Source organism: Mesoplodon mirus (genome assembly GCF_964341445.2).
Source record: "Mesoplodon mirus genome assembly, chromosome: 1".
NCBI classification, from domain to species: Eukaryota; Metazoa; Chordata; class Mammalia; order Artiodactyla; family Ziphiidae; genus Mesoplodon; species Mesoplodon mirus.
This window is the reverse complement of record NC_138976.1, coordinates 39,703,456-39,719,072: the sequence shown is the minus strand read 5'-3', so window position 1 is coordinate 39,719,072 and position 15,617 is coordinate 39,703,456. Positions and strand designations below refer to the sequence as shown.

The window sequence follows — 15,617 nt, the reverse complement described above, 5'->3', positions numbered from 1 at the left end:
TTTCCCATTCCTCTTCTATAATCAGTAAATAGCTTTGTTTGTCCTCCAGGACCCCCTCACATCCTACGTCCAGCGTTGGGTAGTACTACCCAACGTACTAGAGTATATTCATGTTTCTAATTTGAAATCATTATCTGTAAAATTAGTATTATATTACTTGTTCTGTTTTCTGCTGTGTATCAAATAGTTTTGTTCTCTTTTTTATCAGAATAGCCACCTATTCCTCTGTTAAAAAAGTGTTAGGTAAGACATTCCATATGACAAGTTATTAAACGGAAAGTTCTCTTATTCTCTGGTTGTCCTAAATATATGTTGTTTCTCCTCCAGGATTGTTTATTAATGACAGGACCCTCCATATCTTTTTTTTTTTTTTTTTTTTTTCTTTTTGCGGTATGCGGGCCTCTCACTGTTGTGGCCTCTCCCGTTGCGGAGCACAGGCCCCGGATGCGCAGGCCCAGCGGCCATGGCTCATGGGCCCAGCCGCTCCGCGGCATATGGGATCCTCCCAGACCGGGGCACGAACCCGTATCCCCTGCATCGGCAGGCGGACTCTCAACCACTGCGCCACCAGGGAGGCCCAACCCTCCATATCTTATACTTTGTTTATGGTAAAATATGCTTAACTGCTTGCTAGGCACATCATTGGCACTCAATTATTAAATTAAATTTTGAATTAAAATTGCTCATTTGTTATCAATCAGAATTTCGTAGATTCATGCTGTGCTTTTGGCCAAACGATGTTTTAAAATATTATTAGTCCAAGCCCTGCATAATGGAAACATATATTATAAAGTAAAAGAAGTATTTTACTTCCTATGATACATTTTTAATTTTTAAAGGTTGTAGAAAAATTCCTTTTAAAATGATTTAAGATGTAGAAATTTGAATATATAGAACACTTTTAATCTGATGATTTCTGGGCAATTTAGTTCTATTTTGCATTGACTTTCTTTTAATGGTTTCCCTTTAGCGATAGATATTGAGAGCTAATGTCACAAATATTTATTGAGTATATGTTAAATGTCCAATACTATACATCATAGGACTAGGCATACAGAAATGAATAAAACAGACAAAAAGCCCTGCATACAAAATTTTACATTCTATTTGGGGGAAACAAATAATAAAGAGAAATATAACTGAAGTTAGTATATTATGATGATAGATTCTAAGGATAAAAATAGAGCAAGTAGATGAATAAGTTCTAGAGATCTACTACACAGCATGGTGAGTATTGTAAACAATACTATTATTATATACCTCAAAACTGCTAAAGGACTAGATCTTAAATGTTCTCACCACATAAAAGAATTGATAATTATATGCCATATTAGAGGTGTTAACTAAAGCTATGATGATAATCATATTACAGTATATAAATATATCAAATTAACACCTCATAGACCTTAAACGTACACAGTATTATATGTAAATTATATCTCAAAAAAAAACAAATAGAGCAAGGAAGGGAAATAGGGAGACTGTCAAGGAAAGAGCATTAAAATTTTAGATGGAGTAGCCAAGGAAGGATGCACTATGAGATTGCATTTGATTCTTTGAAGAGACAAGAAAGGAAGAGGTGTTTTAGACAGAGGAACAAATGCAAACAAAGGCCCTGAGGGAGGAGCATGCCCAGCATGATTTCAAAATGGCAAGGAAGCCAAAGTGGCTGGAGTGGAGCAATCAAAAGAGCAAAAGATGGGGCCAGAGAAATGACAGGAAACCAGATCCTGCAGGAACTTTGGCTTTGACTTGAGTGAGAACAAAAGCAATTAGAGTTCTGAACAGCAGAATGACATAGTCTGATCTATACTATCTATTCTAAATGTTAAGAATTGGACTATAGAAGTACAAGAGCAGAAGCAAGAAGCCAGGTAGGAGGATACTGCAACAATCCAGCCAAGAGATGGTGGTTTGGGCCAGAGGGTAGTGGTGGATGCCCTGACGCACTGACAGGATTTGCTGCTGGATCGTCTGATAGGGTATGAGAAACAGGAGTTAAGAATGACTCCAAGTCAACAGAAGACTGGAGTTGCCATTTACCTATCACAAAGGGGTTCTGACAGCTTGTAGATACCTGTTGCTGCCAGTTGCATCTGTTGTAGGCATTTGGCTTCTGTTGAAGAGATAAAAGGGAGTTCTCGGACAGAGGCTTCCCATTCCCTTACAGTAATTAGCCTGTAGGCACTGGAAGAAAAGATCTCATGACAATTCAGGAACTCTTTATCATTCTTTCAAGTTCTTTAGGGGTGATTCTCACTTGTTGCCCTGGATACCAGGTAACTGGAACCATGCCATTGCTATATTATGAATATTGGTGTATTCGTAAGTTGGATATTTGTAACTCTGGTGATGATAGTATTATTTCCCCTTGTTCTATCAACAAATAAAGGCTTGAAAAGAGAAATAAATTTATTTCCTTTTGAAGAAGAAATTAATATTCTAGAATCTAGGCCATTAAATATCTCTGCTAAATGATATACCAAAAGCTATAAAAGCATACTTTCCTAAAAGATGTAGCAAGCCTATTATCTAATTAAGATTTTTTTAGTTTTATATTAGATGGATATTTTCATTTTAATGTCTACTACACTGAAGGAATCAATAAGCATATTTTAATGAATATGAACTATAAACACACGAGCAATTTAAACTAGAATATCGAGTTCCCAATACCCAACATCATCTGTGGTATTTAAAATGTTGATAATATGTCCTTATAGTTATTTCAGTATTATATAATATTTACACATATACAATAGTTATATAGTTATCATATAGACATAGTTATTGTGGCTATCACTACTGGGTAAATTTTTAACATTTTTTCACTCTCCCTCCCTACTAGGGCTTTTACTGGAGTTTGCTGAAAAATGTTATTAGTTATCTATCAGAAAAAGTAAGCTTATGATAAGAAGTAAGAATTTTTTATGAGCCCAGCCGGCTTCCACTGTGCCTCTATACTACCTAAGAATTATGATCATTTAAAAATATATATGAATTCCTTAATTAGCAAATTGAAAAATAGCATTAAGAGAGTTAAAGCAGGCTGTACTCAATTTTTTTTTTTTTTTGCCCATACCACGCATCTTGCAGAATCTTAGTTCCCTGACCAGGGATCGAACCCAGGCCGATGGCAGTGAAATCGCAGAGTCCTAAACCACTGGACCACCAGGGAATTCCCCGTACTAAGTTTTCTTAACTCTAAGTTTTAGCATGCAGTTGCTGTTGTTTATCTGGTTGTTTCTACCCTATATTTTACACAATTATTTGCATTCTTTTTAGAGAGAAGGCCAAGTGGAAGCAGGGATCATGACAGCTACAACATGGTTGAAAGAGGAACCTCCAGTACACAAACTAGAAACAGTAAGCAATCTTTGAATCTGTAGCCTAGAACTCCTGGGAAACATGTATGTGAAGATTTTAAGTTTCTTTTCCTTTTCCTTCATTTTTCAATGTGTAAAGAACATGTTTTTTTAAAAAAAGTCAAGGACACAAAGAGGACTGTCAGTAAAATTAATAATTTAGGCTAATATTTCATATCATATCATAAAAAAAAAATTCAGGAGCAGTCACCAGGTGTTTACATCCAAACTGGAATTTTAACTATGCCAAACTGTAAATCCAAAATTAAATGCACTGTATAGGTAACCAATCCAACCTAAATAATTTTTTTTTACTAAACAACAAATTAAATGGAAAAATAGCAATCAATGTATATTTAAAATTATTAAATTCAAACACCAAACTCACTCTCTGACTCAAGCAGATATTTTGAGTCCTTTGTCTTGTGGTAGTTTGTCATCTCACATACTACAAAATCTATACTGTCATCATAAAGTCTTTTTAAAAGTAAAGAATATATGTAGAAGATTTTTTTAATTGTTGTTGCTATTTTTTTCTTGTTTTTTTTTTTTAAGGGATTTAACTCTAAATTTGTACTAGCCCAAAGATATAATGGGCTATATGATAACTATATATTATGATATAACATATATGTATATGATATAACAGTATATCATATAACTGTATGATAACTATATGCAATGATAACTATAAATTTATAACACCCCTATAAATTTATATAACCAAGTATGGGGTGAATATTTTTCTAAATTTATAGAAATACATGAGTATCAAATGTTGGCAGAAGTATTACCAGATAATACTTTCCCAAAATCTTTTACTAATGAAGCCTCAGTTTTCAGAAACTGATAATGTATTTAGCTCTAATTAATGTGAAAAAAGTAAATATTGGATTTAAATTTGTAGCAAATTTTACTTCAAAATAGCTTCAATATTTTCTTTATTTATGGTGGTCAAGATCCTATCCAATCTATTTTTAATCAATTAGAAACATTTTCCAGTTGGGAATTCTTTAGCTCCTACAAATTTGTTTTGTTTTTAACGCATGATTGAAAGTATCTGCTGGACTGTCGTAAGCAATAAGTTGTGTGCTTTTCACTTTGAGGCCAGAATCAGTCTCTGCATCTTATAAGCTAACAGCTCTGCTCTGTGTTTTCCTTATAAATAACTTGATCATTTGATATTCTAGTTTTAACTTTTATTTATTTGGAAAGTTATTCAACTTTAAAAGAGTATACCAGACTGTAATATTAAATCCTTTATGTTTGTTTACTATCAATAAATGTTTTACTTTTAGAAAATACCAAGTAATATACTTGTACATGAATTATCTGCCCAAATTCAGTTCCCCTCCAGTGTGATAGATTTGATATCCTTATTTTGACGTTTTCTAATGTTTCCACCATTGCTTCTTATATAGGCTAGGGAGCCTGACTGTCAAGAACACAAAGGTCCCGAACAGCCCGCAGAACCACTAGCAAAAGAAGCATGTGATCTCTGCAGTGATTTTAGTGAAGATGAATCAGTAGGAAACTCAATAATAAAGACTGCTAAAAACAAAGCATCTGACTCAAGTAAAGCTTCAGGTTCTCCTGGACAGCTTACCTTACTCCAGTGTGGTTTCTCTAAATTGTTTGAGACAAAATGTGATGAGGATAGTGATGAAAATATTGCCTCTGACGATGAACGTTCTGATGAACAGCCCACATGCCTTTCAACAGGAGCCAAAGATGTTGGTTGTAGGAAAAGTCAAGACTCTCTTGGTACTTCAAAGCATCAGAAATTCACTAACATCCTAAATCCAAATGGAAAATATATTTTTGATAAAACTGAGATTTTAGAACAGAATATTTCTTCTGAGTCTGATGATGAGAAAAATTTTAAAAATACAGTTGGCCACCATTGCATTTCACAGAATGTCACAGAATCAGAAGATAGTGATATCATCTTTCCCACACAGTACAAAACTCAAAGATTCCTCAAGAAGAGTGTAAGGTTTAAGCCACCTGTGGATGGATCTGAAGATTCTGAAACAGAAAACCCTGTAAATATAAGAAATAATGGTATTAATAGAAAGACCAATGTCAGAGGAAATGGACTAATTTCAAAACAATTAAATCCTGAGAACAAGACCCTAAAATCTAATACAAAAAGAAAATGCAGTAGTGATATTAGTGACGAATCTGATGACATTGAAATTTCCTCCAAGTCAAGATTAAGAAAGAAAAGAACTACTAGTTCTATGAGACTTAAGAGAAAAGAGGAAAATAAAAGGGAACTTTACACTTTTCCAAAAACAATGAAAAAAACAAACCAACTGTGTGCAACAGATGAAGCGTATACCTCTCAGGCTACTGATGATTTTACATCCTCAGATGATGATTTATCTGTTAGCCACATCAGTGTCTCTAAACAGAACCATAGACCAAAAACTATAAAAAATAGAATCAGTTTCTCTTCAAAATTACCTAGCCATGAGAAAAACAGCACTTTCATACCAAGAAAACCAATGAAATTTCCAAATAAGAGCATTGTCAATCAAGATCAGATGTGTGAATCAATGGATAAATTTTTAGGTAACTGCAGATATATTCTGAAAACTTTTCTTTGCATATTTGTTTCGTGCAATCAAATAGTTCCGCAAGAGATTCTTGAATTAACTTGAATTAGCTCTACAATCAAGATGCTACATTGAGACACAGTGAGGAAGTGGGTGGTAGCAAGATAAAGGGGAAGACCACCTAGGTCAAGATAGAGAACTTTGTCATCTAGACCAGGACCCCTTCCATGTGGCCCATCTGAATCACAACCTTCCCATACACTAATTATTCTAACTTTTTTGCATTTTTATGGCTTTATTAAATGTATATACATTTGATACTAATGTGTATCCCTAGACATTATAGTTTAGTCTCACTCATTAAAAAAATTTTATATAGCTTAATGTATAGGATTCCTCCTCCATCCCTTTTGTTTCTTTACAATTTATATGATTTCTCTGTTGAAGAAACCAGGCCAATTTTTTCTGCAACTTGCATATTATGGATTGGTGCAGTTGGACATATTTCTCCACCCTCTATATTTCCTGAAAATGAGCAGTTGGCGTCTCACACTATTTCAAACTCAGGTTCAATCCCTTTGACAAAACAAAAGTTAGTGTTTGACAGAATGTATGCTGGTTTCTCTCTGTGATCTGAGCAGCCATTGATGCTTAATGCCTAGAATTATTTATTCATTCAGAGTAGCAAAATGACATTTTCTACTTCTCTCATTTCTTTTTCATTTGTTAGTTAGGATGCTTCTGTAAGGAGATACTTCCTCTCATCTACTATTACTTACCCAGTGGTACAGTTCATATAGAGAAGGCAGGAAAAATAATTTCTTTAACAGCTTTTAGTATAATAAATTGATTTCCTATCATCCTTAGATTTCTTTTCTTAAAATCATTATGAATTAATTGATTCAAACACATTTAATGAGTCCAAATCCATTTCAATTAATATAATTATTGAGGCTCAATTTTCCCATCTTTGGACAGTGGGAGCCTTTAAAATTGAGCATTTTGATTCCTGAGATCTTTAACATGATGCTAATCATCTTTGATACCTATCAGGTATTACAGGATGTTCCATCATGCATTTTTTGCCTCAGACCTAAAATCAGTCATTTCTCTAAGAAGTCTTGGTTTCTTTTAGTGAGAAAGTGTGTTTCAAGACCACAGTCTGGTGCTAGGAATGATCATTACTACTACTTGCTTGGGGCTTTTCAGTGGATAAATTGTTTGTGTTATGTATGTTTATATGTATGTGTGTGTGTATATATAGGTATATATGAGTTTATATGTGTATTTATGTACATGTATGTATTTTTATATATGATGATAAAATATTTCATGAATTCATATTGATACTTCCATATTTGTACTTACTTTGGGGGTATAGAGTTTAACCTCTATCATATTTACATACCACTTCTATGCTGATAATACCGGTTCTTTGGCATATAGGGAATGATTTAATTATAATGTTCTATAATTACTCATGTTTTATCCATGTTACACAAAAGTCAAATAAGAAAAATATTATTATAATATAATTCCTAGAAACATTAAGGTTTTGGGGTGGTTTTTTTTTTTTTGTATATACTCTCCCATTTCTGCCCATTTTTAAAATGGATATATTATGTCTTCATTGTCAACACACATGAATATTGCATTATACTCTCTTCTCTTAGACTTCATTTATTCTTGGTTTGCAGGTAACTATAAATTTAATGCTTCTCATTAGTCAATGTCTCTTATGTCAATGTCTCTCTAGTCATTTTGGTTGTCTGAAGTTTATTTTCTAGTAGATCCCTTATTTCTAGTAGATCCCAGGAAGTACTCATGAGAGTAATATTCCCTGAGATACTTGTTCATAGAAGTTTGTGCCCTTTATACTTAAAAGTCATTTTTTCTGGATATAAAATTCTTGGCTTACACTTTCTTTTCTTAAGTATTTTAAATATGTAGCTTCATTTTCTTCTGGCATGAAGTATTGTGCTATGTGTTCTTTTTTTTTTTTTTCTTAGATTCCCAAAGTGTGTTTTTTCTTTTCCTTATTTTCTAGTAATTTTACTAGATTATATTTTGGTGTTTGTCTTAGCTCAGGCTGCTGTAACAAGTTACCATAGACTGGGTGGCTTAAACAACATTTATTTCTCACAGTTTGGGAGGCTGGAAGTCCAAGATCGGGAAGGGTTCTTGATTAGGGCCCTCTTCCTGGTTTGCAGATCACTGCCTTCTTGCTGTCTTTACATGGTCGAGAGAGAAATCATCTCTCTCATGTCTTTTATTATAAGGGCACTAATCTCACTCATTAGGGCTCCACCCTCAAGACCTAATTGTCTCCCAAAGGCCTAACCTCCAAACACCATCACATTGGGAATTAGGGCTTCAACATATGAGTTTTGAGGGGACACAAATATTCAGTCCATAGTAGTCTGGATCAATATTCTCATAGTGTAGTTTCAACTCAGTTTTTATTTAAGGAAAGCTTATTTGTACTAGTATTTTTAGTTACTTGTTCTATTCCTTTACTTTGACTTTCCTCTTCAGGAATTTCTGTTATTCAAATGTTCAGTCTTCTTTGCCTGTCTTCAGTATTTGTCACATTCTCCCAAATCCTATTTTATTTATTTTTCATTTCTTTTTGCTTTTTAAAAATGTCCTTCTATTTCTCTTAAATCAATATCTATTGTGTTTATTCTCTCTTATGTTCCTTCTAATTTAGTCTCCATTTCTGAATTTTTTTAAAAGTTTCTTTGTCTTTCTGAGTTCTGCCACTCATTTCTGAGTTATTCTAATTCTGATTTATATTGTTGGTTCCTATATTTTACCATTTTCTTAAGGTGTTTTACCTAATTTTGAAATCAATTACAATTTTGTTGTTTTGTAAGCATATCTTTCTGGCATATTTTCATTGTAGGGATATTATTCTGCTGCTTATTCTCTTTACTCTTATAACTTTTATGAGATTTGACCCTCTTACTCATTTTTATAGAAATTCTTTTCCCTGAATTTTTTTAAATGAGGCAGAGTTTAAAAAATCTTTTCTAATTTCACAGAGATTCATATTTGTTATTTTTCTAGTGTTCAAAACTATGATAGGATTTCCTGTTTCTGTTTACCCTGCTTTGCTCTAGACCATCTCTTTCCCTCATCCCTGTTCTTCCTATTCTGCTCATTTTGACTCCATCCCAGCAGTTTTTCCTCATTGTATGGCCCTGGTCTGGGAGCCCTGGTGGGTTAGTTTGGGGAGTTCCTTAGGGCTAGCTTGCCCCAGCCCCTCAGGCCTTCTTACCACAGCCCCCTGTACGCTGTACTCAGCTTTAGAGAATGCAGAACCTTCCCAGATCCAGCTGCTGATCTCCAAATAACCCACTGTGCTAGGGTCTCCTGTTCTCCGATCCATCAGATGCCACCCTGTCACTTCCTTCTTCCTTCACACAGACCCTGATGCCATGCAGAGTGTGTAGCTATTAGTGGGTTATACCCTCCCTCTTGTATTTTAGGGCTAATAGGAGTATCTTGTCATCTAATTTTGTTGTAAGTGTTGTCCTTTGCTTTTGGTTTTGCAGTCTAGTTGTTCTCATGTTCTCATATGGGGATTTAGAGAGATTGAAAAACTGCTTCCCCTTACCACCATCTGCTGAGAATCTGATTAGTAGTTTGTTTTTTGTTTTTTGTTTTTTTTGTGGGGGGGGTATGGTGCGCGGTCCTCTCACTGTCGTGGCCTCTTCCGTTGCGGAGCACAGGCTCTGGACGTGCAGGCTCAGCGGCCATGGCTCACGGGCCTAGCCACTCCGTGGCATGTGGGATCTTCCCGGACTGGGGCACAAACCTGCATCCCCTGCATCAGCAGGCAGACTCTCAACCACTGCACCATCAGGGAAAGCCCTGATTAGTAGTTTTTAAGAGTTAGCATTGCTTTCAAAAGTGTCTCACTCATTCCCAGAAAAACTACATGAAAGAATCTGATATGTAAGCAAGCTTATATTTTGATAAGCTTTCTTTTGTGGTTATTTAGTAGTGTCATTTAAAAGTTCATTATGATATATATTTTGATACCCTTGTTATTAAGTACAGGTTTACCCTGCTCTCCTAAAGTAGAGCCTTCCTATGTAACTTTGTAAGCTGAAATGGTGTAAAGCAAATTACCTTAGGACACATCTTGTTAATGGTTGCACAGAATAAATCCAGATAAAGTACAGATGCTCACAGACACAGTCCAAAACTATGATGGCTTGGTGCTGAGATGCTGAGTGTCATTCCTGGGGAAGGAGCTTGGTGGTGCCAGGCTTGCTGCTGGGCTGTGTGCTGCCTCTATAAGGGCTTGCAAGCAAACACTGCAACACTTCACTTTTCGCCCTTTTTCACAAAAGCGAAAATTCTCTGGATTTCTTTCTGTTAGAGTGAAAACAGGTACTGACGTAGGTCTTTTGGAAAAGCTAAGTGGTGTAAAGCAAACGTTCAAGAACTAAGGGATACCGGTACTGGACTATCCTTTGGTTTCTGTGCTACAATTAGATTTTAGGTTTGAGGAATTATTGCATAAACTTTTTTAAAAGAGCAGCTAAGTTTTGTTTTTTCTTTTTGTTTTTTACTGTATAGAAGGTGTCAATAGTTTGTGTGGAACTCATTCTATTTTGAATAATGCATAAAATGTGTCATCAAAATTAAGGAAAATCTGAGTAAATTTTCTACCAGAATCCTTTTGAAGGTTTTAAACTGTTGGTATACTTACTACTGATACTTTGAAATTTAAGGCGAATATTATCTTGGTTACTCTTTTACTCAGCTTATTTAACAACATCTTGTTTTCTCATGATTGGCAATTCTGGTTGAGAAAGGTTCAGGACTAAAACAGCACAAGTGTTGAAGGTCATAATTGAGGTTCATTGCCAGAGCTGTTTGAGGGAGCTTTTATAGACCTCAATTTGAGCCTTCTTTTTTATGACCGCAATTTAAAAGTAAATTATAGGTGCCCAGAAGCAAAGCAATAAAAAAAGTAGCCATTTTTTATACTTCTTTCAGATAAAAGGTGTAAGTTAATTTTTTTCATTTCCTAAAAACCTCCAAATCTGGGCATATGTACAAAAAAGACAGTATACAAACAGTAAAACTGAACAAAGCCAACCAAACGAAACTCCCTGGTCATAAACCCCATGCTCCTATTTCGTCACTGTAATCAAATACATGTTTAAAGGAACAGGTGAGGTTAGCACGGCGTTTAAATTAGTAAACTTTTTTTTTTACATCAACAGAGGCAACAAATTCATAGAGACAACCTTCCACTATGAATTTCCTCTTAGCCAAAACCCTCATTTCAGGCTTAAATCTAAAAATTGTTACATGATTCAGAAGTTCTTATATTGATGAGAGGGAAAAGTCATTTCTAAGTTAACCTAGACCAATATATTTTAACTCTTTCTCTTTTCAATTGTTTTAAAAAAGAATATTGTGATATTGACATACAATGTTTTTCTTGAGGATTAAAAATAAAATAAGCATAACCTGTTTTTAATGTGTTGCTGATAATTTTTAAAGTATACCTTGAACCATATTGCTTCATCATGAGACATCACTTAATAAACATCAATTACCTCTTAGGTGGTGTTCAGGAAGTGGCTTACATTCACTCAAACCAGAATGTGATTGGATCAAGCAAAGCTGAAAATCACATGAGCCGATGGGCAGCACGTGATGTATTTGAATTGAAGCAGTTTTCCCAGCTTCCTGCTAACATAGCTGTTTGTACTTCTAAGGTAAGTAGAACATAGGATAATGTATCTCTAGTTTTTACCTCATTTTCACTGAAGTTCCTCAATAGGATCTTGTGTAAGTACTCCCTCAAAAGTACCAACAAGACTATAAATGACTTACAAATAAGTGTAAAAAACAGAATACCATTTGGGGCACTATATTCACTAAAGATGTTTTATATTAAAAGACAAATCTGTATCTAAATGCCTGATAATGTTGAGTTGCTTAATAGTTTCCCACAGTGAAAGTCTGCAAAAATGAGGAATCTGAGGGAATCACTTAAATCAGAACCAAAAATACTTCTCATGGAAAAAGGAAAATGTATCATTAGATTTACCTCCATGATTTTTCATCTAAAATGAAGTCACACACAAAAACTAACTTCATATAGAGTTTATATTTTTAACAAAAGGATTTTTATAATGTTAAAAGTAATAAATACTTGCTATGGGCTCTTCTCATTTAAATTTGCTGTTATATATATAGAAATAAGGCTTATATAAAAGTGATATTTTATTTACACTTGTCAAAAGTTTTAAAAAATATTTTCTTCTCTTTGGCTTATTATTCTTTCTTAATTCCTTAGAGCTAGGTGTCTGAGGAGTAGTTTTTCTACCACTTTATGTGTAGAAGTGAAAAATTGGTATTGTATATAACAATGACACTTTGTTTCAAGTTAGTGCTACTTTTGGGAATGGAGGGTGGGGGGATGCTATCTGAACTGTCAAGCTGAGACAGGAGATAGATGGGCCCCCAGGGCAAACGGTTTGTGTTCGTTCCTTGTGGACCGGTACTCTGAGATGGGAATAACAGGACAATTGAGAGAGGAGGCTGGACCCTGCCCAGAGGGAAGATAAGAAACCACTTATTCCTCATTCTTGAAGTCAGGAGACCTCCCAGACTACACATGAGCAGAAAGGCTCCTGGGAGGTCAAAAGGGGAATGATGCCAAGTGTCCAAACCTACCCAAAGGCCTCTTCCGTAGAATTCATCTTGGCTAAGAGATGCATACGCACACATGGAAAAATCCTGAGCTATACCAAATACGGACTTTGAACCAGGCAAATCAAAATGACTGGCCAAAGGGAACCCGAAGAAATGCCCCATAAAAGTGATTCAAACTGCCTCGAGGGTGCTACTCTTTCTCTGAGTCCACCCATGTGTCTATCCACACATACTCTTTTTCTCGCCTAATAAATACTTTACTTGTTTCACTACTTTCCGTCTTTGTGGGAATTCTTTTTCTGCAAAGCCGTACAGCCAGAGCCTTGTCACTGACCACTGGTCGGTGCTCTCACCAGCACGACCCAACCTCAGTCACTGGCCGGGAACCGAAACCCCGCTTCAAGCCGCTGCAGGCCTAGGCCACCCAAGATCAAAGCTATCTTCATTTATTTGTACCTCATCTGGTTTGACAAAGATTTTGGATTGTCTTAATAAAATCAGAATACAAAATTAAGTTCATGACCAAGGAAAATATAAATTAAGACGGAAGTTCAAGACTGGTAGAAAGTTAGAATGCAGGTATATAGGATATACTATACTCTCCCAGATATATTTTTTAATGAGAAATTTGATTGAGTTTCCTGGTAGACAAAACAAAGGAAGTGAACAATGTATTTAGTGTTTTCTCAACTAGTACATTTGGAAATGTTGGGCAGTTTGGGTGGTCACAATGACTAAGTGCCTGACTGGCATTAATGTCTGGAGGCCAGGGATACTAAATGGCTGTCCTGGGGGGTGGGGAGAGCATCCCACATGCCGAGAATTGTTCTGCCCAAAATGCCATAACCCCCTGCTGAGAAACACTGAGCTAAATGATTGTCCTTAAGGAAAAAGAAAAACAAAAAACAAAAAAACAGCTCTTCTAAGGAGGAGCAAAGCTTTTCCTAGCGTTTAATTTGAAAGAAATTTGTCACCTGGCATTTTAAATGGGGACCACTGAATGATCTAGTTAACTGTCAGTTGTCTTATAATATCCTTAGAGTAAATGTAATATTGAGCTTTGAAAGGCTATGCTTTTAGCATTTTTCAGTGTAATCCAAAGGCCCAATTCCAAAATGCAACTCATGAAAGCAGTTTCATGACCCAAGTATGCCACTTTTTAATATTCTCATTTGATCTTGGAGTATACCATATCTCAGCCAATGCTGTAGATAGCATTTCTACAGTTTGACTACCTTGTAGGAGCTATATGAAAAAGGTAGGCAGAAATGTGCTGGGTTTGCCAGAAATTTACTGTATTAAAATGAAGAGCGTATCAGAATCTTTTAAACAGACAGCTAATTTTTTATTAGGTTTTTCTTTCTTTTTAAACCATGCCTTTTTTTTAAACCATGCTCTTTTCCAAACAGATTTTAATGTGAAAGGTCAGAAAATTTGGCAAACTCTGTAGTAGATGTTAATGCAATAATTTAACTGGATATTGGTCACTAGCTTATTTAAATATTTCTGAGAAGAAATTTACAGCCATGTAATACCTCCCAAAACGGACCCAAGAAGCAACCCCTAGATATAGAAGCAATAAAAAGTACCTTTGGAACCTTCGTTAGGAAAATTGTAAAGATGAAAATGCTGGAAATATATTTTGCCTTTAGTTGGGGGGGGGGGGTGTGCGAAGGGATTCCCTTTATCCTTACATTAGCAATACCAGTAGTTTTCAACCTTTTTCAGCCCCAGCATTCTTGAGATGAACAGCACAGTCTCATCAGAAACCTTGTCTTTTCACAGTAATTTTCAGAGTGAGGGGCATTTCTTACCAGGAAACAAATTGGAATACCCAGCCCCTGGAGTTTCTGATATGTCCTTTGAGGCCATATATCTCCCCAGTCACACATAGACCAATTTAGTAGACCTTTTTCAGGGAATATGAAGAAATCTAGTGTTTAATGGCTAAATCACAGTGGGTATAAAATACTCAGGGAAGTTTTAAAGCCATTAAGCAGGAAGTCCAGTCCCATGCCACCAATGCTAGCAGGCATTATAGAACAGTCCATATAAACATACTTATTTCAGTGGCTAACTTCTTTAAATCAATACTTGATACAGTAAAATTCTGACAGAATAAGATTCAGTCCCTCAGATTTGACCTATATCATTTAATACATCAGGTTAATAATATAGTTGTACTTTAGCATCTTGAAAGCTGAAGTGTATTACCTATAAGCAACAATCACTTAGGGATGGTATTATAAATTTACCATCAAAAAAGAAAGGTCTTGGATACACACTACTATATATAAAATAGATAGCTAATAAGGACCTACTGTATAGCACAGGGGACTCTACTCAATACTCTGTAATGACCTATATGGGATAAGAATCTAAAAGAGTGAATATATGTATATGTATAACTGATTCACTTTGCTGTACACCTAAAACTAACAGCATTATGAGTCAACTATACTCCAATAAAAAGTTGAATAAATAAAAAGAAAAGTCTTGGTATATGAAAATCCGAGTTTTCAGGGCTTCCCTGGTGGCACAGTGGTTAAGAATCCACCTTCCAATGCAGGGGATATGCGTTCGAGCCCTGGTCCGGGAAGATCCCACATGCCAGGGAGCAACTAAGCCCGTGTGCCACAACTACTGAGCCTGTGCTCTAGAACCCGTATGCCACTACTGAAGCCTGCGTGCCCAGAGCCCGTGCTCCTCAACAAGAGAAGCCACTGCAGTGAGAAGCCCACACACGGCAACCAGAGAAAGCTCGCTCACTGCAATGGAGACTAGCCCCCCCAACCCAGCTCACTGCAACCAGAGAAAGCCTGCACGCAGCAACGAAGACCCAACGCAGCCAAAAATAAATAGAATAAATAAATTTTTTTAAAAATCAGTTTTCAGGGCTTCCCTGGTGGCGCAGTGGTTGAGAGTCCGCCTGCCGATGCAGGGGACACCGGTTCGTGCCCCCGTCCGGGAAGATCCCGCATGCCGCGGAGCGGCTGGGCCCGTG

The 15,617-nt window shown here is 35.9% G+C and overlaps 1 protein-coding gene across 6 annotated transcripts in view; it reads left to right on the top strand.

Annotated features, from left to right (window-relative positions):
- The window catches only part of ERCC6L2 (ERCC excision repair 6 like 2), a 139,096-nt gene that overhangs the window by 96,376 nt on the left and 27,103 nt on the right, over positions 1 to 15,617 (top strand). For 5 of the 6 annotated variants that reach the window (XM_082630971.1, XM_082630969.1, XM_082630967.1 and 2 more), the window contains 3 exons: positions 3,286 to 3,366; positions 4,787 to 5,942; positions 11,516 to 11,670. In XM_082630971.1, the coding sequence (XP_082487097.1) occupies positions 3,286 to 3,366; positions 4,787 to 5,942; positions 11,516 to 11,670 (1,392 nt within the window). Of the gene's footprint in view, positions 1 to 3,285; positions 3,367 to 4,786; positions 5,943 to 11,515; positions 11,671 to 12,653; positions 12,717 to 15,617 lie in introns of those variants that run through there. The other variant, XM_082630972.1, reaches the window with a different exon arrangement.